General features: G+C 37.2%; 1 protein-coding gene across 1 annotated transcript in view; it reads left to right on the forward strand.

Annotated features, from left to right (window-relative positions):
- LOC137653493 (uncharacterized) overlaps positions 1 to 27,952 on the forward strand; it is a 94,888-nt gene that overhangs the window by 34,033 nt on the left and 32,903 nt on the right. The window contains exons 3-6 of the mRNA XM_068386942.1: positions 2,494 to 2,627; positions 13,592 to 14,120; positions 20,434 to 20,604; positions 26,513 to 26,639. Coding sequence (XP_068243043.1) covers positions 2,494 to 2,627; positions 13,592 to 14,120; positions 20,434 to 20,604; positions 26,513 to 26,639 — 961 coding nt within the window. The remainder of the gene's footprint in view (positions 1 to 2,493; positions 2,628 to 13,591; positions 14,121 to 20,433; positions 20,605 to 26,512; positions 26,640 to 27,952) is intronic.

Raw genomic sequence — 27,952 nt, forward strand, 5'->3', positions numbered from 1 at the left:
TTAGCACAGGGAAGGTTTTAATGAGAATCACAAAGAAAACGATCTCAATTCTGAGAGGGAGGGAGAAAATTATATAAACAATATATATAGTAAAACCAAAGTAATTGTTAAATATTGAAGTGCTCCCGAAATTGAAAAATAGCACATAAACATGCTTTAATAAGCCACTATTAAACACTATAAGTTCTAGTGAAATATGAAGGCTTAATGATAAAATGAATATAAATGCTGTACAAAGCTTTAAAAATGAACTAGCCGTACAAACGCACGTACACAGAAAAAGAGAGAGAACATATTTGTATGGTTAATGATAATGGCTATAAACGAAGTATATGAAAACTATGATATCATGTAACATTCATCATGAATATATTTCAAATAAATTAATTAATTTTATAAACAATGCGCCATTTGTATGTGCAATGAGGGACCGTCAGATCAACAGCACAGCTGATCACAACCAAAGGTAAACAAAAAAGTTGGTAATTGTTGACTGCAAAAATGTTTCCAAAATTGAAAAATGGAATACAATAAGGATTTATTAGAGCAAGCACACACACACTCATGCAAGCAGCACGCACAGAGAAAGAGCTAGAACGATTTCGCATGATACCTAATAATAATGGCTAAAACGAACTCTATGGAAACTGATTTCTTGTGACAAAATGGCGCTGATGGTAATATTCATCATGAAAATATTTCGAATAAGTTGAGAAATTATATAAAAGATACGCCATCTTTTGATATGGTAGCTAGCAGGACTTTCAGATCAGCTGATCATAACCAAAGGTAAACAAAATATTAAGTAATTCTTGATTGGTAAGATGCTTTCAAAATTAAAAAATAAAATAGAACATGTATCAATAGAGCATATGATATCCTGTGAAGTAAGAAAATTAAATAATGATAAACAGTAAGAAAATATTGATAAAATATGATGGAGGTGATTGCCGAATCACGACGCATCATAATAAATCTACGGAAACTTCACTTTTCGAGTTTGACATACGTCGAAATTGACTTACGACGTTTCTCTCTGTCCTATTTCTGTCGTTAGTCGATGACTACCTGTAACTGCATGCATAGTATTACGAAAAGGATGGAACTTTCCGGGAAGATCTGAATGTAAAGGATGGTCAGAGTTATAAAAATTCTTATGCAACATGTACAATGAACTAATTGAATGACGGTGCTAGTGATTAATATCTAGATCAGGAATAATAAATTTAATAGACTTTAAGTTTCTGTCCAACAAATTAAGATGAGAATCAGCAGCTGAAGACCAGACAGGAGAACAATACTCGAAACAAGTAGAATGAAAGAATTAAAACACTTCTTAGAATAGATTGATCACCGAAAATCTTAAAAGACTTTCTCAATAAGCCAATCTTTTGTGCAGTTGAAGTAGAAACTGACCTAATGTGTATCTCAAAAGTAAATTTGCTTTTGAGAATCACACCTAAAATTTTGAGAGTCATACAAAGTTAAGGAAACATTATCAATGGTGAGATCTGGAGGTGAGGAGCCAATTTCATTTACTTAAAGTACAACCATACTTTGAGTTTTGTTAGGATTCAACTTTATACCCCATAATTTGCACCATGCACTAATTTTAGCTAGAGCTCTATTAAGGGATTCAGCAACCCAGATCTACATTCAGGAGATGGAATTGATGCAAAGAGAGTAGTATCATCTGCATTATGCAACAAGCTTGTTTTCTAGGCCTAACCATATGTCATGTGTATATAGTATGAAAAGTAATTGGCCAAGAACACTAACCCTGAGGAACATCAGATATCACATTCCTATACTCACTCTGGTACCTATTAACAACAACTCTTTGAGATCTATTTCTTAAAAAAATCAATAATAATGCTAAGAAACGACTTACCCACTCCCAACTGTTTGAAAACAAGGGCCTCATGATTAACCTCGGTCAAAGGCAGCTCTAAAATCAAGGCCAATCATACGAATTTTCTGACCACAATCTAGGGATTTCTGTACAGCAATGGAGATTGTAATAAAGGAATCACATGCTCCATGGCCTTTACGAAAACCAAATTTCAAAATAGGAACAGATGATTACCTTCAGCAAACCTGTTAAGATGTCCTTTACTCAAACTTTCCTATCGACACCCACCACCAAGTAAATCCTTGCTGCAATGTAAGTGAAGAGCTGTGATCTGACAGGGACGGTCACCTCCCTGCTACTGACAGATAATGTACTTACCGATTGTTTACACCTCGTTAAAGGTTTTATCTGCCATATTCCATTACTGTAGTGCTGTTATCATCATCTATTAGTAAAGGACTCAGGTTTTTTTAGTCAGGAAAAATGCAAATTACTTTAGAAATTTGTTATATTTCTCCTTTGATGATAGGCTTAAGGTCATTTACATGAAGTTCTTTATATTTTTCATTTTAATATGATTTGTAGATAGGTATTAACAATGATCTTTTGATTATCATAACTTTTTTCATTTTGTGCTGCAGGTATCCTGAAAAGGTCATGGAAGAAGTCAGTTATTTAGCTCGAGGTGTTGGAATGGCATACAAAGAAAGAAAGAAAACTAAACTGCAGAGAACGTTTGTGAAAGCTTCAGATGCTGCTGGAGCTAAAGTTAGAGGTACTCGTTAATGGAACAGTCTGTGTTGAGATATAGCACATTTTCGTCTTATTTTTTCAAGTTGTGATTTTATTAATTTTTCAAGAATGCATGCTGCGCTACGGATCATTTTTGGAAAATGTTTGAGTTTTCAGATTAATTCTTTTCAGTTTCAGCATCTACCAGTTTATTTCTGTACTTTTTAAATGCCAGCTGGATTGCATTGATTAGAGAAATTTCATAAATAAATTTTGTTTTAATAATGGGTATTGGGAGTATACATTTTTATTTTTAAGTGATTTTTATCATCTAATTTTGATAAATTTAAAAAAATTCAGATAAAATTTTATTAACAGGTATTAGGGGCGTGTACTGTTGTTGGAAAGGCTTTGTTGTCCTAGGGTTGTTTACTACATATACAATCATTTGAAACTTGGGGATGTTTTTATTTTGAAATATTCATAAATCATGGACTACTGATTATTCTTAATTTTGTCTTGTAAGCAAGTAATTACAGTACAGTACTTACGTTTGCCTAAACGTTGTTGGTAGATATTTTTTACTAAAGTGTTTTGAGTTCTTACAGTGCTTCTTTCGTTAATCTGATATAGTACCAGAAGTGTTTTAGAGTTGTAGTATTATGTTTGAAGTTTACTTACAAGTTGATGAGTAGAAAAGAATGAAAAGTGGATAACATTGAAGGAAATTGAGATGATTTAGTGTGATGATATTGAGGTAGTTATGGTGGTTTGTTGGGAATATCTGTTTCGTTTATTTAGCTTCTGTATTTCATCAATTCTTATTGCTTTAGATTTATGTAATCTTCTGGGGCTACACAGTGTAGGCTACTGTAATTGAGATTGTGGTAGGTTCAAAGCATTTCATGTTCTACTGTATCAGTCTTTTTGTATTAAAATCAAAGAGCATAATTTTGAGTTTCTTTTTCATCCTTATGTATTGATAATGGTGTTATGTTACTTTGTCAGAGTGTCTGTCAATTATTATGAATTATATGATGAAAGTGTGTCCTTCTGACATTCTATTTTGCTAAAATTACCTCAGAGTATGATATGCTTTGATCCTAAAGACCAATTACTGTGGAGTACTTTTGGTCTATAGTAGTAGTATGAAGATGAGGCATTATCATTATCCAGTGCATTGAAGTTTTCTTTTGTTTCTAGTGTTGCATTATAATAGTATGTGGTTAGTACTGTATTTTGTTATGCTGAATCTTATTGAAAAATGTTTATGTACTGTGATCACCTTAAAGGATTATACCTGAAGCTTTATTGTGGGTTGTGTGAGGATTTTAAGCTTTAGGATCTTGGTTGAATTATATAATGTCTGGCTTGAAAAACCAATACAAATTATGCAGTTGAAAGAAAAATGGTTAATTTACTTGGGAACATTAACATAAATGGGGAATATTTACTGGTGTCTGTTAGGATGTTGAAAGGGCTTTGTTCAAGTTTCACTAAAGCTTTGTTATTTTTTCCGTATGTCCTGTATAGGTTTTTGCTTTGTTATTGGTGTTTAATGACCTCTTTAACACAACATTTGATCAGATTTGCTATTTGGAAAGCTATATTAACTTGAATTGCTAAGAAGAAAGGAGCCATCAATTTCTGGGGTGAGCAAAAATGTATATAGTGAGAAGAGGAGGTAAAATAGCAGGTGGGTAAAAAGTGAAAATTAGAGGATCTTGTAGGAATGAACTTTGAACCAACACAACAAAGAGGAAATATTCAAGATACTAAATACAGTATGTGTAATTATAAAGAAGGTATGGAATAAATTGACTATTTATTCTATTGAATTATTAGAGTGAATACTGACAGAAGAATGTTAGCATGACAAACTAGTAGAGATAACAATATTTGAAGAAGTTGAAAGGGACCATTTGTGAAGTGGAAAATTTAAGGTTCCCCTCAGACCTTAAGGAATGATTAGCAATCGTCTACAAATGTCATGAGAATTAATTGTTGAAGAGGTAATAAGGGGAGGGCTATAACTAGAAAAATGGAAATAAAAAGAAGTGTGGTATTAATGATCCACAAATTGAAAGAGGGTAAGAATTAGAAAAGCACTCTGAAAGTGCAGACCTCTGTCATGGTTCTTACTTCTCAAAACCTGCTTACTTTTTCCAGAATCAATTTAGACCAGAGGCATATTTGAAGTCCATGTACAAAGGATAGATGTGAGAGAGGCAAGAGAGCGTGCTAGAAATAGGAATGAAGGGCGAGCGATTGTGACGCAGTTCCGGTAGGCCCTGCTGCTTCCTCTGGTGCCTTAGATGACCGCGGAGGTAGCAGCAGTAGGGGACTCAGCAGTATGAAGCTTCATCTGTGGTGGAAATGTGGGAGGTTGGGCTGTGGCACCCTAGCAGTACCAGCTGAACTCGGCTGAGTCCCTGGTTAGGTTGGAGGAACGTAGAGAGTAGAGCTCCCCTTTTTTTTGTTTTGTTTCTTGTTGTCGGCTACCCCCCAAAAATTGGGGGAAGTGCCTTTGGTATATGTATGTATGATGTACAAAGTTGGTGTTAAGTTTAGGATTAATTTGGTAGACCTTTTGCTTGACCTTTGATCTTTCTTTGTCTCAATACAACAGTTAATCCCTGAAAGGGCATTACTTTGAGTAAAATAGTGGACGGGAAGTTGTTCACAAATGGGGGCAAAAACATAACCTCCTACCAACTTTGTTGGCGTAGGTAATTATAATGGGGCTGCTCAAGCAGGCTATGAAAATCTATCTATCTATCTATATACCAAGGCACTTCCCCCAATTTTGGGGGGTAGCCGACACCAACAATGAAACAAAACAAAAAGGGGACCTCTACTCTCTATGTTCCTTCAGCTTAATCAGGGACTCAACCGAGTTCAGCTGGTACTGCTAGGGTGCCACAGCCCAACCTCGAAAGAAATGAAATGGCAATTTACAGAATTGACAATTCCTAGTGAGAGACTACCAAAGAAATGAAGAATAGATGCAGTCTTTTTAAAAAGGCTATGACTTCATTGGAGTGTACCGTTTGAAGAGAAGAGACTAAAATTAATATGGATATTGAGGCATTTAATAGTAGTGTGACTAGCAGTTATAGGGAGGAAGTACTATCTTTTGCATTTTATTAATTGCTTTTTGTTCACCCACCCTAAGTTTCCTCCCTATATCCATAAGGCTACTTTCCCAATTTTGTTTTTTTTTTGTCCCTTTTTCGTCCCTTTCAGCTTTGACTGATTCTCCATTTATTCTAGGTTTTTGGGAGGTTCATCTTAAAACCTTTCACACAGCATCCATATGGCTACTATAGGATTTTGCTTAAAATTACTTAATTTATATCAATTCCATTTTTATATCTTGAAACGATTTGTGTGACCTCTTCCCCTAATTCTGTTGCTAACTATGGAATTCATATACTGCATAGCAACTCCTGTAGACTAATGTTTACTTTTAATAGATTCCATGAATACCTAGATAAACAACAAAGTACTTTGCTGATCCTTGATGGAATTTATAAGATATATTGAGGCACCTTCCACTGGTTCCAATTTAGATTATTGCCTTGAATGCACCTTAAGCAAAACACACTAGGCATTGTTTAAGGATCTTTGCAGAATGCCTGCATGCCCCAACTATATGAAAAGGTGTTTAGCCTTCCACCAGCTTTGTTCCCCATCCCTTTCTACTATGTTACTGTCAAACTGCTCTAGCTTTCACTTCATCGTGCAATTTCATGGTTCCTTCCCTATTAAATACCAGTACTGAGCAGCTTTCCTGGCCTTAGCTTAGGGTCATTTGGCCCAAATTCATAAACTTAACAGGGTTTGTACTATAGATCATGTGATTGGTACACTAATATCACAAGTTCAGCTAGTATCTTGTACCTAAAGTGTTTGTAAAAACCTTCTGATTGCTTGTCATGTGGTGTTCTGTCAAATTCCTTCTCCAGATATAAAAGTAGTATTGTATAAACTCTTCTTTATATCGTACTTTACTGCCACATGTAAAGAAGGCAGTATGTATAGTAATGATTAAGTTTAAACGTGTATGCCTAGCAAGAAGTCCAAAAGGTAAAACGGGATCGTTCTTGGAATTGCTATTTATTTGCGTGTATCAAAAATTCAAAATTTTGAGTACAACATTCATCAGTATTATCATATTTTTATGGGATAGGTCTTAATGAAACTACTTCAAGTACAGTACTATGTAATTTCACAAAGAAAGTAGACAACTTCCAAGCCTATTCCTTATTGTGTTGGAAGTGGAATTGTTGAACTATGTACTGTCCAAAATGTGCATTGATGTGATAAATTATTATATATTTACAGTATCATGATATGGTTATAGATATTTAAAATTTACAATCATGTACTGTACAGTATACTGAAAGGTGAGATTTTAGCTACATTGATGTGATGAATTATTATACATTTACAATATCATGATATGCTTACTGATTTTTTAAATTTACAATCATATCCTGAAAGGTGAGATTTAAGCTACTGTTTTTTTCTGCATTTGAGGAATGTTGCTTAAAGAATGTTATTTTTTCCCTGCCCTCTGTTGGAGTTGCTCAGGGTTTGCATTTGTGCTTTAAGCATCTTGGACAATATATATACATTATCTAAAAATAATCTAGACATTCAGATATTTTGGAGGAATCAAGGTATGGTGATACTGTTATGTGCAGAAATTTTAACATAAAGCACGAACTCAGGGGCAGGTTTTTCAATTTCAATGGAAGACTTCATGATCACAGTGGACTTGACAGATTTGTACTTCCATATTCCAATCCATCCAGCATCAAGGAACTACCACAAGCGTTCTCTGTAGTTTCAGCCTGGGCCCACCCCAATGGCATCTATCTACTTCGTTATTTGGACGGCTGGCTGATTCTGGTAGACTCGGTGAAGACCCTCCTCCTACACTGAGACATTCTTCTCGAATTTTGCTACGATCTGAGGGTTATAATAAATCTTGAGAAGTCATCTCTGCAGCCCAAACAAGACCTGGTATATCTGGGAATGCATGTTGATCCCCAACTAGGAAAGATCTTTTCATTTCGAGCAGAATTGAAAGGCTCAAGGAATGCGAAGTTCACTGCCAGCCCACCGGTGGCAACGTTTATTGGGACACCTGCTATTCTTTGAACACTTAGCTCCCAACGGTTGCCTCCGCATTTGGTCACTCTAATGGCAACTGATGAACCTGCGGTCTCAGTGCAGGGATCCTCCGGAAGCACGTTCCACTAAGATCAGAGCACAGGAAAAACTTGAGTTGGTAGATGCAAGACTCTAACCTAAGCCAAAGGGTAGATTTTCTTTCTCTCTCCCCCTCCTTCATTTTATGTTCTTATAAATGCATCAATAGAAAGGTGGGGAGATCACCTGCAACAGCACATTGCCTCCGGGCTGTGGTTCCATCCGGATTGGTAATGCTGCATAAACCTCGTTGAGTTGCCTTTCTAACCCTTCAACACTTTTAACTTGTTCTTTCAAGTCAATTGGTGGTGAATATGAGTGACAACACAACCGTAGTGACATTCTTAAACAAACAAGGGGGTACCTTTTCACAACAGTTCTGTCATCTGGCTGTCTAGATTCTGAGATGAACAGAGGACAAGCGGATCTCGCTATCAGCCCAATTCATTCCAGACAAAGAGAACATCCTAGTGGACAGCCTGAGCAGGAAGACTCGGATAGTTGGTTCTGAATGGTCTTTGTATCCTCAAAAAGCGACCAATGGCCTGACTTTATGGGGTCATATGGTAGACCTGTTCGCGACATCTCTCAGTCACAAACTGTCAGTACAAGACCCACAGGCAGTGTTCCAAGACGCCTTCCAACATCCTTGGGTCGACATAGACGTCTACACGTTCCCCCCATTTTTTCTGGTCTGAAGACTACTCAACAAAGTGAGATCATCGTCCAACCTATCAGTGACATTAATAGCTTCGCTATGGCAGCAAGCAGAGTGGAGTGATATTTGGACCTTCTGTTGCTGTTGGTGAAGGACCTTCTGTTGCTGTTGGTGAAGGTTCCAAGGTAGCTACCCCTGTTATACGACTTTTTGCGTCAACCATGTGTGAAGATATACCATAGGGCAGCTGCATCCTACGACTTCACGCCTAGGGGTTATTCAGCATCTCACACAGAGGATTTTCGCCACCAATGTTGAAACGCATGTCTAGATACCTCAGGAGGTCCTCTTTTTCAGTCTATCAAGCAAAGTGTTCAATCTATTGTTGTGGGTGTCGTATAATATGATGGCTCTCCACTCGGAGCCACTGTACACCTGATTGCTAAGTTTTTGTTATACAGTTAGCCCACCTTATTTGTGGGGATTAGCTAACAGAGACAGGCGTTTGTAGCCCTAGGATAGGTCAACTCATAACCTACCAACTCCCTGACTATTGATTACCTGCAGTTGACTAACACATTAGGTAACCCACTCCAGAGCATTACATTCGTTTCACATAATTTCTATCATGGTGTGTATTAGTTCATATGACTTTTCAGAGGTAATTGTACATTATTAACACCGCTTCAATACAAGGTAAGAATAACACGAAAGTCATCGTCTCACCACACTATCTATACAGTAGGTTACAAAAAAAACACTTGTTCTTATCTAATAATGCTCACTGATACTGTAGACTAAAAAAGTTATTAGTATTTGATGGTTGAAATGCACCCAAAATTGAAAACAAAAGTGAAAATTGATGAAATGAAGCACAAATATCTTTTTAAAGTCACGATTTTTTGAAATGCTATAATGTCTTCTTAAACTACAGTAGTCGATATTAGCTGATGAAATTGAATGCCTTGTTTTAAGGTTTTGCATACTCTCTCATGTTACATGTATGTAAATTAACACCCTCTCTATTCATTAAATTTTAATCATGTCCCTTTCATTTGTTTCCCTTTTCTTTATTACTATCTAATTATTTTGTGCTTATTTCGTCTTGATATTATTTGATTCGTTCCTGCATAAAAAATTAATACAAGCATTTTAGTTTACTGTACATACATCCATCCATCCATCCATCCATCCATCCATCCATCCATCCATATACCAAGGCACTTCCCCCAATTTTGGGGGGTAGCCGACATCAACAAAGAAACAAAACAAAAAGGGGACTACTCTCTACGTTCCTCCAGCCTAACCAGGGAATCAGCCGAGTTCAGCTGGTACTGCTAGGGTGCCACAGCCCAGCCTCCCCCAATTCCACCACAGATGAAGCTTCATAAATAGTAAATAGTAAAATTCTCCATGTAATCCCATAGACACTTGGCTTAAAGCAGATATTTAAAGTATCATTTTGTTTCATAAAGAAGTTATTTTTCTCTTTATTTCTTATTTTTTAACAGAAAAAGTTCTTATTTTTTCAGAAATCTCTTTAAACATACATTAGCATATGATAAGAACATGAATGTCCTGCCATAATTTCTAATCTCCTGCACAGTTAATTATTTATTGGTGATCAGAATGAAAAAAAAAGGCACAGATGGGGGAAAAATTAATTTTCTGTATAATCTGGTGCATCAAAGTAACTTATTAAAACTTAAGACAATTATAATTGAACAAATTTCATATCACGTGATGGTAAATTTAAAAAGATTTATTTAAAAGAAAGTAAAATTTTTCATTAACAATTCGTGTGATGGTAAATTTGAAAATTTATTTAAAAGAAAGTAAATATTTTCGTTAATAAATAAGTTACCATTATTGTGAATTCTATGAAAGTTCAAGCGTACGATGATTACCCGTAAATAAAAGTAATCCGAGAGTGTGTGTGTGTTACTATAAAAAGGGGTTATCATTGAATAGTGATAGATAAAGAGTGTGAGTTAGTATTTAGGTTATACATTTTTCTGTATCGTGAATGACTGAATCTACGAATGAGGAGGGCCAACTGTATCTCCGAGAGGAAAAACTGCTGTCTCCAGCGATGAAAGGCTGTTGCTTGGCTATAAGCCAGATCTTTAGACTGAAAGGGGTTCAGATTTTCTCTTCGGCAGAATTATCCATGCCCATATGGAGCTTTGAGTTATCTTGCCCTCAGCTGGACGTGAGACCCACGCCTTGAAACTTGGTTGAAGTACTCCGTTCCCTGAAGTCTGTATGAACAGTTGAGGCGAGCGTCAGATCGTGTTTGGCCCTTGAGATGATTTTCTTTCTCGGCCTGGCCGTTGCTCATTGAAGGGGATAATGGCAGGTTGCTTTCCGTTTCACCCCTGAGATTCAAAATCCGGCTGTAGCTGACGCTAGGTTCTGGCCCTTCCTGATTGAAATTCTATGGAAGGTAACTGATGACACGGATCAACTCTTACTGTGTGCTATGAGGACGCTATCTCAAGCGTACTATTTGAGGTCGTCCACATAGCAATCGGTTGCTTGTCACTATGGGCACGGTCAACAAGAAGAAAATTACCCTGTACTAAAATCACGATTTTCTCATAGATCAGGGTCATTGACCATGCTCTCAATCCTTCCTTCCATCTGAGAGGTCATGGGTATAGGATCCTTGGTGTTCTAAAGGAAGTTCTCTATGTTGTAGGTGTTACAAGCGGGTGTGTAGAAGCGTCGGACAACCTTCACTGCCCACTACCTGTAAACTGTGATCAGCAGTTTCCTAGACATATTTTCTCTAGGTCCTGTTGTGATTGCTTAGCAAGTGATCTAGCTTCATTAGCTCCTTACAGGACACTTAGCAGTTAGTTGAGGCCAGAGGCAAGCCCCATTTTGCAAGTTGCCTGAATATTTTTCTATCTATAAGAATATATATTCCATCACATCCCCCAATCTTCTATTGAGGGGGAGGTGAGTTGCATTGGTTTCAGTGTGTATAACAAACCTGTGGTTATGTATAAACCTAGATATAGTGACAGAGTGGCTCATCACTCGCTGACCATTATTGCACAGGCCGTTGACCTCTCTGGCATTATCAAACCAACAGGTTCGTGACTTGTCAGGATTCCCATCCCAAGATTCCTTAAGCTTGAATGAGACAATTACAGGGCAAAGTTTTCAGTTAGTTAAGTGGACTTCCATCCACCTATAGGTGGGTCTCCTGTGTAAAGAACAGGGGTTTGTATTCATGCTGGAACAAATGATAAATTTGGATGTAATTTGTATTTTTCCTACCTATAAAAACCAGAAGTTCCTTACACATACTTGCCCAGTCACCACATTACCCTAGTAAGTCCTGCATTCAGTCAAAAGTGGCTGAGATAGTGAATCAGCAGGCAGACTGGAAGTCTCTCCTACTACTGCAAGAAGGTTGGGTGCCACCTTGCTCAAAGTTTTTATGGCCAGAATGCCAGCTTGCACTGAAGCTAACTACTACGTAAAGAACTTCAGTTTTGTATAGTTAGAAAAAATACGAATTACTTTTAAATTTGTCATACTTGTAAAAGAAACCTGTGCTGTCTAGAAAAGCATTAAGAAGACAGTTAGTAGAACCATTCTTGAATATATTTTATAAATAGCATGGATTACAGGTTATAAATAACGAATGGAAACGAGCTAGAAAGGTTCACTGCTACCAAATTGGGAACTTCACAGACTACTACCTGGGCTAGGAATTATACCATAAGAAATTACTTCATAAATATATTAGATAAAGTGATAATGAGATAGTGCTCAGTAATTGATGCTCTGTGGAGGGGATAGTACCATAAGTGGACTTTGTGCAACCATATTCCTGAGGTACTTGGCAGCATCCTTTCAGCCCCTAGGTGTACACTCTTATTAGCCTTCTACTATAGCTCTGTTCATGCTTTTTCTATCTTTGATCTTTCAGTCGAATCCCTATTAACTTTTACTTCACAGTGCAACTGCTGGATTGCCCCAAGTTGTACATGCTTACTGAATGGACTCAGGCCTTAGCGTGTGGCCATCAGAGTAAAATTTGTGGTTCTCATATGTAGTAGATGAAAGTGGTTTTCAAATGAAATTTTTTATAGCTGTCTTGTGTAAGAACTAAAACAATAATATTAGAAGGGGGTGGAAAATAAGATGAATCTCCCAGAGATGTCATCATTGTGCATGGCTAAGAAAATGCTGTCAGTTTCATCCAACAAGATAACATAATATTTTGAATAGAGGTAGGCTCCACTGTAGTGCTTTCATCTTTTAGTTATCCATTTTTCTCTCTCATTGTGCACATTTGATGGTTTCTACTGATACAGTACATGTACTCTATTATAAAATTTGTATTTTAGAATGCCATTTAGCATAGTTGGCAAAATTGCTTGAGGAGTCGGGAGCATTGTATTGGTCTTGAGAGGTTCTCTGCGCTAACTGAATTAAGGATTAGCCAGACTGCTGAATGAAGCTGTAGACTCCAGGAGGGCTAATTTAGTGATAATATGAACCTCAAAGTCAAACTAGACTCCAGTAGAGCTAACAATTTGCAAATATGTTACACCACAAGTATTGAATATGTAGTATTTTCACATTAAATTTTGGGCTTTGTAAGTACAGTAAATGAAATACTGTACAGGATAGTGTTCTGGTAGGAAATTTTTTATTTACCTTTATGGTCTGATTAAGCAGGGTATATTTTTAGTTTTAGTGGTTACGATGAATTTGCAATACCTTTATGCATGTATGATTTAATTTATTTCATTGTTTTATATTGTATCTGCAAGATTCTTTTAGTTTGCGGGATAGAAGAGAGTTAAAGAGATTGTAGAATTCATGTATAGTATTCTCAAGGCCTTTTTGTGACATTAATTTTACTTTAGAAGGAAAGAATCATGTGGAAAATTAATGCATTAACTCATGTTCGATAATTGTAGGCTTAAAATAGTAATTTTCCTCTAAAACAATATAATGGAAGTGTGTGAAGAGTAAAGCTGATATTTGCATAAAATACTGACCAATTGGTTTTAAAGTACCTATGGTGTGAGAACATAAGGCGCAGTGACTAGTATTATATTTGTAATAAATGCCCCTTTTTACATTTTTTTCTTTCTTTTTAGGTCCAAAAGGTGGTCAAAAGCGAAAGAACCCTAATGAAACTGCACCTCATGAACCGTTATATAAAAAAAAGGTTCCTTTTGTTCAAGCTGAAAGCTCCTCTAAGAAATCTCTCGCTTCAAAGCCATTGACATTTGTCAAAGCTGAAAGTACTGCAGAGGAGCGTACCTCTAATCCAATTATGTCCTTCATCAAGGCAGTAAGAGATGACAATCCTAGTGAAGAAGGCGAGGTAATGGAGGCTCCTACAAGTGATGACAAGGAATCCATGGCTTTGGATAAATGTATGTCATTCATAAAGTCAATTAGAGGATCAGACAGTGAACAAGGTTTTGTCAAATCAACATCACCAGAGCAGAAGAATTTGGCAGATAAGTACAAGAGAGCTACGCAGCTAAGTGCCCGACAGAGAATTACATTTCCAGATGATAGAGGACCAAACGATAATACTATTGGAAGGGGGATAGGTCGTGGTAATTTCCGTTCCTCGAGAGGAAGAACTGGCCCTAGTGGAAATTCCAGAGATAGAGGGTAAGTTATCATATGATTAAATTCTCACTGACTTACAGCTTTTAACCAGTAGAGGAAACTATCTTCTACATTATGATTTGATATGTTTTCTTAAGTGTTAAAAATTTCTTTCCCGTTTAAATTTATTTTTATGCTTCCAGCCTAAGACTTTAAATCAGCAATTCCTTGTGGAACTTTAGCATGAATTTTTATTAATTCAGTTAGGATTACTGGTTCCATATCTGTTTCTTGTTCTCAGCATAATACTAAGTTTTCCCACAATAAGTTTGATTGCAGTATATTTGTATCTGAAAAATTATATGAATTTTTCAATGGCATTTTTCAAAGTTCCAAGTTTGAAATGTATTATCGAACAATTTTAAGATATCCTTATTCAGTGTTGTTATTGGAGATATTCATGATTAAATCATGGATGTTGAGTAATTCATGGTACAAGTATTACTATGTAATACTAATTCTGCAATACAACCCATTCCATAGAACACTAAATGCTGTTACTATTCATAATTATTGACTATATATTTCAGATAAAGTACAATTAAAGAAATGCAAATAGAATGATCATATCCAAAGACTCGACTTCAACATTTAAAGAATGTATTAATATCATCAAAGTATAGATTTTGTTAAAATATTCTGCTTTGGATCAACCTCATGTGCTTAATTCTGGAGTTGAAAAAAATAAAACTGTTGTAATGATGTTTGGAGGACATTGTTGCATTTTTAATATATTTTTATTCTATTGGAAAAAATAGATACACAATTCATTAAGGACAATTTTCAAAGCCCATATAAATGTAATTTGTTAAATAAGTACTAGTAATAGTCCAGCTAGACAAAAAACGATTTTGTTTTTCCAATATTATCTTAGTATTTTGTGACATTATAGTCAACATGATTGCAGTTTTTTAAACTCTATTGAAGCTAGTATAACCTGAAGTCTTCTGTATGACCTAAATGTAAGCTAAAGGATTTTTTCAAAATGTATTACAATATTTCGATCAATCTTATTTGCCAGTCATCATGTTATAATCTTGAATTGAACTCTCCCTGACTTCCAAACAAAAAACAACAACAGTGTTTTCTCCCTTCCCTGTATCTGATCTCTCTCCTGGGAGCTACCTGGACCTATAACACCATCTATCAGGAGGAATACTAGCACGTGGTAGCCTACGTAACCTATTGACTTCATTAATTGTAGCAGCAACATCCTGGCCTTTTCAGATTGCATTTTTTGGGGGAATTTTGTTAGTAGGATTTATAGGAATTTAGAAATGTATATCATCCTCTGGTTTTAAAATGTTTATGTGCCATGTGTTTTTTTAATAATAGGCTGATGGTAGAAAACAAGGATTTGTATTTCCTTTGTCAGGAAGGCGATTTCACCCTTAGAAGTTTGGATTGTTTCGATTATCTTGTAAAACTTATGGCAGAATATGGAAAGAAGAAAGTAAATCGGGAAATTTCTGATAAGTGAATATTGATAGGAAGGTAGAGATTACTGAGGAGTCAGATGTGATAAGGAAATTGACTGGCTTGAATTACAGTATCCTGCTGTTATGGAACAGTTTTCCAGTTTTATGAAATTATCCATTTCCGATTCCTCTAATAATGCCTCGTTAAACATTGATGTGATGGCCATGAACACAACTATCAGCCCAACCCATTCTATATTGATCTTAGCTTAACCTTTTCGGATAAAGTATACATTTTTAGGCGCAATAAAGATTAAGCCATTTCTCACTAGCTTCAATTCCTTCTATTTACCTTGGAATGGTTTTGGAATCATATAATATTATTACTACTACTACTACTACTACTACTACTACTACTATTGAAGCTACAACCCTTGTTGGAAAAGCAAGATGCTATAAGCCCAAGGGCTCCAGCAGGGAAAATAACCCAGTTAGGAAGGGAAATGAGGAAAAAGAATAGTGTGCTTGAGTGTACCCTCAAGCAAGAGAAATATAACCCATGACTGTGGAAGACTATGGTACAGAGGCTATACCTCTACCCAAATCTAAAGAACAGTGTTTGATTTTAGTGTCTCCTTCTTGAAGAGCTGCTTACCATGGCTGAAGAGTCTCGTCTACCCTTACAAGTGGAAAGTAGCCACTGAACAATTAACACCCTGAGTGAAGAAAACTTTTTTAGTTATCTTAAGTTTTGCCAAGTGTATGAATAAATAGGAGAATGTGTGAAAAATAGGCCAGACTAGCCAATGTATGGGTAGTTAAAGGAAGAATGAGAGCTCTGTTTACCAAAATTCCAATGGATGCCAAAGGCACTCAGATTCCAAGCTATAAGACCTGGTCAGGAACTCAAATGGCTTTTTTTGTACACTCCTGTGACTGTGCTCAGGGTCAAACTTTATACATAATTGTTGATGTAGCCTATCAAATTTCCCCTTTTTTCCCAGATGAACAACCTGATTACGTTCCATGAATGTGTTCGGCTTTGGGGCACGAAAGATTACACACCAAGATCTTTCCCTACAATAGAAATTCACTTGATCATCTAACTTGAATGTTCCTTTGATTAATAAACTATTTGGCAAGGGGCCAAGAATCTCAATTGGTGACGAATTACCAATGTAAATTTTGCTGCTAGTATGAGCAATAGTGCAGTCCTTTAGCTATTAAGCACCTCCCTTACCAAAAATATCTATGTGAAGGTGGGTGCTAGTGCCTATCAACAAAGAGGGTTACTAGCACTTTTACATTTAACGTTTTTAATGCTGGCACTATTAAATCTGCTTTATTTTTTTATAATAGTCAAATCAAGTTATTTATAATTCTCAAATGTGTATCAGGTATAATCAGACATTTTTTTAGAGATAACATTTCTTAGAATCAAGGAGAGGAAAAGGGGAAAATAATTTAGAAGATAGACATGATTTTACCAAAACAGTTACTGAAGTAATTACGAAAATATTACTGAAGCTAGAACAGACTTTGCGTGTGGTTATTATTTGTCTGCCTAGTGGTAAATTCACCTCTTAACTAAATACTGTACAGTGTAGACCTTCTTTTTGGGAATATTTAAGGCTAAAGTCTGTAAATTAATAGGCAAGGTTACAGAAAAACTCATACAGTATCTGCAGAATCTAATTGATTGTCAGGCTCTCAATTGGGGCAGTTTCCTAGCCTATCGATTTCAGCAGAACGGATTGATTTACTTGAACCATTAGTAAATGAGGTAAATGCTGATAATTTTTTTGAAATTCGTGTGATTATATTTTAGGCAAGGCTTTTTATTTTAATGATGAAAGAAAAGTTTGCAGGCCCTCCTAATTTTTCATTTTGTTTAGATAAAACGATTACTGATGGTGCAAATGAAGCAGCCAGAATATTTACTAATTTTGTTGTGAAACATAGAGAACAATTGGGTTCTTTTGTCAGGTTGTATCTGATGCACAAAATATTCCCTGGTCTTCTTTATAATCCTGGTATCTATTTTAAGATCAGACTGACTTACTGCCATTGTTGACCTAGTCTAACAGAAGTCCCTTTGAAGCCTTACGATCAATCACACATAAGCCTTCCAACCCACATCTTTAACCCACAGTACTTTACCATCTTTGTTGATACCAATTGGTTCCAGGAATAGGAGGAATGATATTTCTGCTAGGATTCCAAGTCATGACTTTCCCACCACCTCACTTTAGTGATTTCAAGAGATAATAGATTTTCAATGACTTTGATATATGATGCTCTTAGCTTACCCATACTACCAAGAGCTGATATTTTTTTCTGATAGAAGGCATTTTAGGTATGGGTAACCACCAGGAGGAGTGAAGTATATTGGTTTTTTGAGGTAAAGAAGCATTCGCTTTGAGATTTTAACATGATGACTTGCAAGCACTGTACTGTACCAGTATAATCTCTATCTATATACCAAGGCACTTCCCCCAATTTTGGGGGGTAGCCGACACCAACAATGAAACAAAACAAAAAGGGGACCTCTACTCTCTATGTTCCTTCAGCCTAATCAGGGACCCAACCGAGTTCAGCTGGTACTGCTAGGGTGCCACAGCCCAACCTCCCACATTTCCACCACAGATGAAGCTTCATAATGCTGACTCCCCTACTGCTGCTACCTCCGCGGTCATCTAAGGCCCCGGAGGAAGCAGCAGGGCCTACTGGAACTGCGTCACAATCGCTCGCCATTCATTCCTATTTCTAGCACGCTCTCTTGCCTCTCTCACATCTATCCTCCTATCACCCAGAGCTTTCTTCACACCATCCATCCACCCAAACCTTGGCCTTCCTCTTGTACTTCTCCCATCAACTCTTGCATTCATCACCTTCTTTAGCAGACAACCATTTTCCATTCTCTCAACATGGCCAAACCACCTCAACACATTCATATCCACTCTAGCCGCTAACTCATTTCTTACACCCGTTCTCTCCCTCACCACTTCGTTCCTAACCCTATCTACTCGAGATACACCAGCCATACTCCTCAGACACTTCATCTCAAATACATTCAATTTCTGTCTCTCCATCACTTTCATTCCCCACGACTCCGATCCATACATCACAGTTGGTACAATCACTTTCTCATATAGAACTCTCTTTACATTCATGCCCAACCCTCTATTTTTTACTACTCCCTTAACTGCCCCCAACACTTTGCAACCTTCATTCACTCTCTGACGTACATCTGCTTCCACTCCACCATTTGCTGCAACAACAGACCCCAAGTACTTAAACTGATCCACCTCCTCAAGTAACTCTCCATTCAACATGACATTCAACCTTGCACCACCTTCCCTTCTCGTACATCTCATAACCTTACTCTTACCCACATTAACTCTCAACTTCCTTCTCTCACACACCCTTCCAAATTCTGTCACTAGTCGGTCAAGCTTCTCTTCTGTGTCTGCTACCAGTACAGTATCATCCGCAAACAACAACTGATTTACCTCCCATTCATGGTCATTCTCGCCTACCAGTTTTAATCCTCGTCCAAGCACTCGAGCATTCACCTCTCTCACCACTCCATCAACATACAAGTTAAACAACCACGGCGACATCACACATCCCTGTCTCAGCCCCACTCTCACCGGAAACCAATCACTCACTTCATTTCCTATTCTAACACATGCTTTACTACCTTTGTATAAACTTTTCACTGCTTGCAACAACCTTCCACCAACTCCATATAACCTCATCACATCCCACATTGCTTCCCTATCAACTCTATCATATGCTTTCTCCAGATCCATAAACGCAACATACACCTCCTTACCTTTTGCTAAATATTTCTCGCATATCTGCCTAACTGTAAAAATCTGATTCATACAACCCCTACCTCTTCTAAAACCACCCTGTACTTCCAAGATTGCATTCTCTGTTTTATCCTTAATCCTATTAATCAGTACTCTACCATACACTTTTCCAACTACACTCAACAAACTAATACCTCTTGAATTACAACACTCATGCACATCTCCCTTACCCTTATATAGTGGTACAATACATGCACAAACCCAATCTACTGGTACCATTGACAACACAAAACACATATTAAACAATCTCACCAACCATTCAAGTACAGTCACACCCCCTTCCTTCAGCATCTCAGCTTTCACACCGTCCATACCAGATGCTTTTCCTACTCTCGTTTCATCTAGTGCTCTCCTCACTTCCTCTATTGTTATCTCTCTCTCATTCTCACCTCCCATCACTGGCACCTCAACACCTGGAACAGCAATTATATCTGCCTCCCTATTATCCTCAACATTCAGCAAACTTTCAAAATATTCCGCCCACCTTTTCCTTGCCTCCTCTCCTTTTAACAACCTTCCATTTCCATCTTTCACTGTCTCTTCAATTCTTGCGCCAGCCTTCCTTACTCTCTTCACTTCTTTCCAAAACTTCTTCTTATTCTCTTCATATGACTGACCCAATCCCTGACCCCACCTCAGGTCAGCTGCCCTCTTTGCCTCACGTACCTTGCGCTTTACTTCCACCTTTATCTCTCTATATTTTTCATACTACTCTATACTATTACTCTGCAGCCATTCTTCAAAAGCCCTCTTTTTCTCTTCCACTTTCACCTTCACTCCTTCATTCCACCATTCACTGCCCTTCCTCATGCTGCCTCCAACAACCTTCTTGCCACATACATCACTTGCAATCCCAACAAAATTTTCTTTTACTAACTTCCATTCCTCCTCCAGTATAATAAATTTGATTATTAAAATTCCGTATCTTAATATTTCACTATATTTTTTTTTTTTCTAGCAATACTGTAGCCAAAGGATTTTACAAAAATATTTTTAACATTTTGATATCTTCTTTTCCAGGCAATACGCTGCTTATTTAGATGCTCTTATGAGGAATAATGATCCTCTCTCAGATTTTATTCTTGTTCATAGAATCTATGGAACATCCGATCATAATCCAACAACAATCTTAGAGCAGTCTGCAAACTTTTCACACATGCCATTGAATTGTAATTTTGATCAAAATGAAACGTAAGTATCATGTGGGAATCTGTTGGAATCTAGTTATTGATATAGTACCTTCCACTGGAAGTTGTAAATTGTTTTAGACTTCTTAATGTGTTAGATCTTAGCTGAAAATGTAGAGGCTGTATACTATTTAAAATAAGTATATTTGTTCCCACGTATATACAAACCTTTCGTCCTTTAAAATAGGGAGTGTTTTCACCAGAGCTGGAAGGACTGATAAAACCATTAACGAGATAGTTAAAAATAGGTGGTGAGTGTAGGTGAGTAGCTCTTCCCAACCACCTATTAAGGGTTCCTCACTTTTGTCTGCTGCTGCAATGATTACATATGTACTATTGCTTCCTAAGGTTATTTAATCTTTTTATTTTACAGTAGATTTTAGTTTGAGTGGTGATAACAGTTCATGTATAAATTAGAACAAAGCAGGATTGCATGCGTATATTGGACACGGCTTTGTTTTATGGTAAACCAAAAATAGATCCAATTGCTACTTAGGGACATAATTGTTTACGATTATCCCCTCTTTACAACGTAGATTGTGGCTTCCTACTTTATAGGTGGGCGTTTGCATTGAGGAGCAAGAAGGCTAAGTATTCCGTGACACAGTCAACTCTTGTTATCAGCGATTAATTAGTTTAACCCTGGATAGGTACGCTCCTCGGACACCCCTTTAAGGGTATACTCGGTCGCGCGTGACCCCGACGGAAAAAAAAATTCTTGAAAAATCTGTTTTTGCAGTAACCTTTTTTTTTTTTGCCAAAAAAAGTTCAATGAATGATTAAAACTACTGTAAAGATAAATACTACTCATCTTCTGAAAAACTATTAATTATAAATATTTTAAAAAATTAAGTAGAAAAATAAAAAGACCTTACATAAAAATTCATAAAAAAAAATGTATACAAATATGCACAAATCCTTTTAGGAATTGATTCTTGAATGTTGAGGACACATCTTGATGTATTTTGGATGAAGTCAGACCCATGGAGGTGAAGATCTGAAATGAGAAAAAAAGGGTAACTTTTTTTGGCCAAAAAAATTTGTCCAAATTTCATGAATTTTTTTGGGTACCCAAATGAAATAGGAAGTGGCTATTTTTTTTAGGGAATAAACATATGTTATCCTAAAATAGAAATATGTAAAAAATCTTCATTATTTTGTAAATTACATTTATATCAGGGGCCATATCTAAAGGTCATTTTTTGAGTACTTAGAAATTTCGTGAAAAAATACATATATTTAATATATAATATGATATTTATGCAGGTAATAATATACCGAAATATCACAAATTCTATAGGGAACAAGAATATATATAGATAGGGCAACTTACGCTTCAGATATGTCCACAAAATGGCCGCCAACCACACTGACTCAGACTCCCTAATCTGCCACCTGAAATGCAGGAAGGGTATGTCAATTTCAAGGTGTTATTTACTAATCTAATTTTTCTTGGATATGCATAAAAATTGTATGGTGGATTGCTGGATGATTGTCGATTATTTTACGACTATAAAATTAGAATTCTGACCCAAAAAAATTTTTTTGAAGGGAAATGAAATAAAAAAAAAAAAAAAAATGTAAAACAACATAATATTTTAGCGAAAAAAATTTGATGATATTCAATCAAAAAAGAAGTAAACAAAATTTTCCAACAAATAAACATCTAAATGAATCATTACTCTGTGATAGTTCCTTAGTACGTAGTAATTTTGAAAGAAATGAGAAAAAACGAAAAAGTGGCAATCGCAGGAAAATCGAACACATACCTATATATACGCTATGACAATCAGATCTGTGTTCTCTCCTGCTTCTGGGTAATCTACCAGGATCCTGCCACATGCACTCCTGTCAGTGAAGATTCTTATGCTGCGTCATGTCCTTGTCAGAGTCCTGTCTGTCAGCACATGGCCATCCTCCAAGCCATCTCTTAGCTTGGCAGCGGTCAGCCATGGAACTTCCTTCACAGTACAAAGGGTTTCAACCCTTGTGTCTTTGGAGAAGTACGGAAGTATTGTGCTGTTGGGTGGGAAGGCAGTGACATGCTTGGCTCATCATTTAGCACTCCATTGGGTTAACTGGGTTTTGTAGTGGAGGTGTGCTTGGGTTCCCTACTAAAAAAAAGTCTGTATGGGTGGTCACATCTATCCTTCCTCTGAGTCATGTGTAGGAAATGGTGGTGAGGAGGACTGCTTGGCAGGGCTCCCTGATCCATCGTGTAGTCTCACTCTTTGAAGGGGTTTACAGCCAAACTTTGGGTGTGGCCATGCATGTGGGATCAGGGATAAGAAGGCTGCAATTTTCTCTAATCCCAGATCAGAATGGCCCATGACCTCTTCCTTTTGAAGGTATCCTGTGTAGGCACACCCCTTTTAAGGCACCCTTTCTGGTCAGGTCAGGTAGTGTGGAAGCTAATATCTGTATCTCCCTCCTGCTACTAAAGATGGAGATGCCTGTTACATCTTTGAGTAAGCCGACTGAACACGGCATAGTTCCAATTAGTGAATGTGTTTTGGGATAGGTACTTGCTACAATCTGGAACCCTTTCCCCCTATCTTGTTGGCCAATAGTGTTCTTGAACATAGTTTGATGTTGGTAGTGTCTCATGGCCACCTTCCTTGTTAGAGAAGCTAGTTTCAAATTGGCAACTCCACCAAAAGTCCCTTCTGTGATGTGAAGGATTGCAGATCAGTCAGTCTCCAGAGGTATCCTGTTTCATCCTGTTTCAATAAAGCATAACTCACTAGCCAATCTTGCTAATGGCTGCTTGAAGAAACCTCACCAGGAGAGTTTCGCCTGACTTGCTAACTCCAGACGTGCAACTGTATGTCAAAGGAGGGTTAAGATGTACATCTGGGCTACCTGATTGCCTACGGGGTGTGAGAAGCGTTCTAACTGCAACCATTCCATAAATGTTTGAGGAGACACTTGGTGGTATTATTGCAACACTACCCTAGTAGCTCATGTCAAAAAGTAAAGAGGGCCATAGTTTTCCTTCCCCCTTTTGCAAGTTGACAAAGCAAATGCCCATCTGGACAGTTTACCAACACTAGAACTGTCAGCCAGGTACATTCCTGACAGTAAATGTACTAGCTGACAAGCATAGTAACCAGATGCAAGTCATAAGCTTTCAGTGGTCCTTACTTCCTTCTTGCATAGCATAGAGGCTTCTTGCCTTGCAGAATTACCGGGGACCGTCCTGTTCATTACATAGCTAATAGTAAGTTTTGGGTGTTTCTTTTCCCTGTTCGAGACTCGGGGCAGTGTTCAAGGCTCTTCCAACTCCATGGGATCTCCTGGACATCTAATTCCTTTCACTCAGCCTGTTTGCCAGCTGATCAACTAATGTTTACCACACCAGGTCTCAGGATGACCCTCGCTGATCCCAGATGGACACTTGGGGAATGACTCCTGATCTCTCAACCACCCCTCCCAATCATGAGCCAAAGGTCAAAACCGAAGTCTTTGACAGGCATGTGGGCAGGGATACTCACCTGCGCTCATCACCTGTTGTGACCTACCTCATTAATGTTTCAGTGGCTGTTCCTTCTCTGCCTTAGACATTCCCTATTTTAAAGATCTCTGGTTTGTATAGCTAGAAAAACCATAAAATACTTTGGAAATTTCTTATATTGCAGGTGTGTTTGTCTAGGCATTGGAAAAATCTTTAGTAGATAAAATCAGATTTATTTATCACAAACCAATCAATCATAAAGTCTTGATTCAATGTCAGAATTTTGAAGAGGTGGATTAACTAAATGAGAATGCTATATCAACATGTTAAAAATGCCAGGCATGCTGTAGTTAACAAGCACTCTCAAGTTTGGGAGATTCTGAAAGTTTACCATTGATGGTAGGTGTTAACGAATAATTGCAGAAAATCATGAAGATTCTCTGACATAAGAGTGGACATTTATCTGTGCCCTTTCTTGAATACACTTTCTGTCACAAAACCAACTATTTTGCTGCATTTAAAAGGTAGTAGGTTGGCCAAGGCACAGCCACCCATTGAGATATTACTGCGAGAGAGTTATTTGGTCCTTTGAGTTGCCAGATAGTACTACTGTACATTGGATCCCTCTCTGGTTACGGCTCATTTTTCCATTGCCTACACATAGTACTACATTGGATCCCTTTCTGGTTATGGCTCAATTTTCCTTTGCCTACACATAGTACTACATTGGATCCCTCTCTGGTTACGGCTCATTTTTCCATTGCCTACACATAGTACTACATTGGATCCCTTTCTGGTTATGGCTCAATTTTCCTTTGCCTACACATAGTACTACATTGGATCCCTCTCTGGTTACGGCTCATTTTTCCATTGCCTACACATAGTACTACATTGGATCCCTTTCTGGTTATGGCTCAATTTTCCTTTGCCTACACATAGTACCACATTCGATCCCCCTCTGGTTATGGCTCATTTTTCCTTTGCCTACACATACACTTAATAGTCTGGCCTATTCTTTACACATACTCTTTCCTCTTACACCTGGTAACACTACCATAACTGAAAAATTCTTCTGTCCAGGGGTTAACTACTGCACTGTGATTGTTTAGTGGCCACTTTCCACTTGGGTGGGGGTATTTATTTTTACTTCAGCTATCATAAGCAGCTCTTGTAGGAGGAGACACTAAAATCAAACAATTGTTGTCTTAGTCTTGAGTATTGCCATTAGTCTGTATCATGGTCTTCAGATGTCTGAGTTTACAGTTCTCTTGCTTGAGGGTACATTCAGGTAAACTATTCTACCTAATAATGGTATTTCCATTTCCTGACTTGCCTATTTTCCATTTATTATTATTATTATTATTATTATTATTATTATTACCTGCCAAGCTACAACCCTAGTTGAAAAAGCAGGATGCTATAAGCCCAGGGGCTTCAACAGTGAAAATAGCCCAGTGAGGAAAGGAAACAAGGAAAAATAGAATATTTTAGGAACAATGATAACATTCAAATAAATATTTCCTATATAAACTATAAAACCATAACAAAACAAGAGGAAGAGAAATAAGATAGAATACTGTGCCTGAGTGTACCCTCAAGCAAGAGAACTCTAATCCAAGACAGTGGAAGCCCATGGTACAGAGGCTGTGGCACTACCCAAGACAAGAGAACAATGGTTTGATTTTGGAGTGTCCTTCTCCTAGAAGAGCTGCTTACCCTTACCCAGAAGAAAGTAGCCACTGAGTAATTACAGTGCAATAATTAACCCCTTGAAAGAAGAAAATTTGTTTGGCAATCTCAGTGTTGTCAGGTGTATGAGGAGAGAGGAGTATATATATAAAGAATAGGCCAGACTATTCAGTGTATATGTAGGCAAAGGGAAAATTAACCGTAACCAGAGAGAAGGACCAATGTAGTACTGTCTGGCAAATCAAAGGACCTCATAACTCTCTAGCGGTAGCATCTCAATGGGTGGCTGGTACCCTGGTCAACCTACTACTGGAGCCCTTGAGCTTTTCCTAAAAAGGGAGATATGTAGGAATTGAATACATTAAAGTAGAAGTGAGGAAGGAGCTAATCTATGTTTAATTGGAAACAGAGAAGGCAGTTGGTTCATTTTGCACATTTTAATGTTAAAGAGAAATTGCATCAAGTAATGTATGATTTTAGGTGTTTAAATTGTTAATTTTGTGGAATTTTCTTGTTAATTTGTACTTAAAAGTTATAATCAATGATAGATAGAGGACATATGACTGCAATGATAATTTTATATTTAATCATTGTTTGGAAATATTTGAGAATATCTTTATTTTAATCTCTTTAACTAGTATATATAACTAGATATTATCTCTGGAAGAAATAGGATAACTTTTGGCTTCATAAGTGTTTAGCTGTTGTGGATGAAAAGATTGTCCATATAAAGGTTACAGTAACAGACGTGATGTGTTTATTATTTCAGCCGGTGTCGCATAACAATAAACGGAATCCATGTTGCCACAGCAAGGGGTGATAATAGGAGAGGGGCCAAAGAAGCAGCTTCAGTTAAGGCATTAGAAGTTCTAATTAATCGATGTTTTACACTAAGAGTAAGTGTGTTTGTTATATTTACTGTACAATGTTTATTTTTCATGAACTATAAATTTTACAAGCTCTAATGATTTGAAAAATGTAGCTTTTTTTGAGATTAGAAAAGAATTGTTTTATCACAAAACCATCAATCATATACAGGTTAAGGATTGTTTTGTTTAACTGACAGGAAAAGTTTATATCAATCTCTCCATTTTTGTAAACCTCCCCCTTCCCATCACAAAGTAAAGGCAGTTGTTCTTTCAGTTTTGATTTTTTTTTCTGAAGTATGGATGGATTGAGTTTGAAAGGTAATTAATTTTCATCTAATATATCACATGCCAAGAATACTGTATAAGGAATTGAGAGTGTAAGCTTGAAAAGGGAAAATACAAAGAAGAAAACCTTGTACAGTATCATCATGGCTTTAGGCTTTGATTTTGCATTGTCAAATGCTTTGATATCATCTTTAATATTCAGAATGGTAATTGTACCAATTGTGAATGTTGTAGTACAAATGTACAGTGCAGAAGGTCGACCGCGCCGATATTTTGTTCACTCTTTTTGATAATTTCTTTTCTCATTTCTCTGGTAAACTTTTCATATTTACTGTTTTTCTTAATGATCTTTTGGGTCATTATCACAATACTGTTAACTTTACAACTTGGCACAAAATGCCTTAAGAATGAACTATAGCAATTACAACTTGACAAAAAACATGTGGTCACAACTGTATGTAAAACAATATCAAAGACACCTGCATGAGATGCTTTTATTCGAATTTACTTTTATTCAAAATTATTTGTAAACTGAGTCACTGCTTTACAGTTCTTTAAATAAAATATGCTATTTTGTTGTTAGATGATGAGTTTGAACAATTAGCCTAGCTAGTAATACATACATATACCAAGGCACTTTCCCCAATTTTGGGGGGTAGCTGACATCAAACAAATGAAACAAAAAGGGGACCTCTCCTCTCTACGTTCCTCCCAGCCTGACAAGGGACTCAACCGAGTTCGGCTGGTACTGCTAGGGTGCCACAGCCCACCCTCCCCCGTTATCATAACGCTAAATCCCCTACTGCTGCTACCTCCGTGGTCAACCAAGGCACCGGAGGAAGCAGCAGGGCCTACCGGAACTGCGTCACAATCGCTCGCCATTCATTCCTATTTCTAGCACGCTCTCTTGCCTCTCTCACATCTATCCTCCTATCACCCAGAGCTTTCTTCACTCCATCCATCCACCCAAACCTTGGCCTTTCTCTTGTACTTTTCCCATCAACTCTTGCAATCATCACCTTCTTTAGCAGACAGCCATTTTCCATACTCTCAAC

The sequence above is a fragment of the Palaemon carinicauda genome, chromosome 14 (genome assembly GCF_036898095.1).
Source record: "Palaemon carinicauda isolate YSFRI2023 chromosome 14, ASM3689809v2, whole genome shotgun sequence".
Classification (NCBI taxonomy): Eukaryota; Metazoa; Arthropoda; class Malacostraca; order Decapoda; family Palaemonidae; genus Palaemon; species Palaemon carinicauda.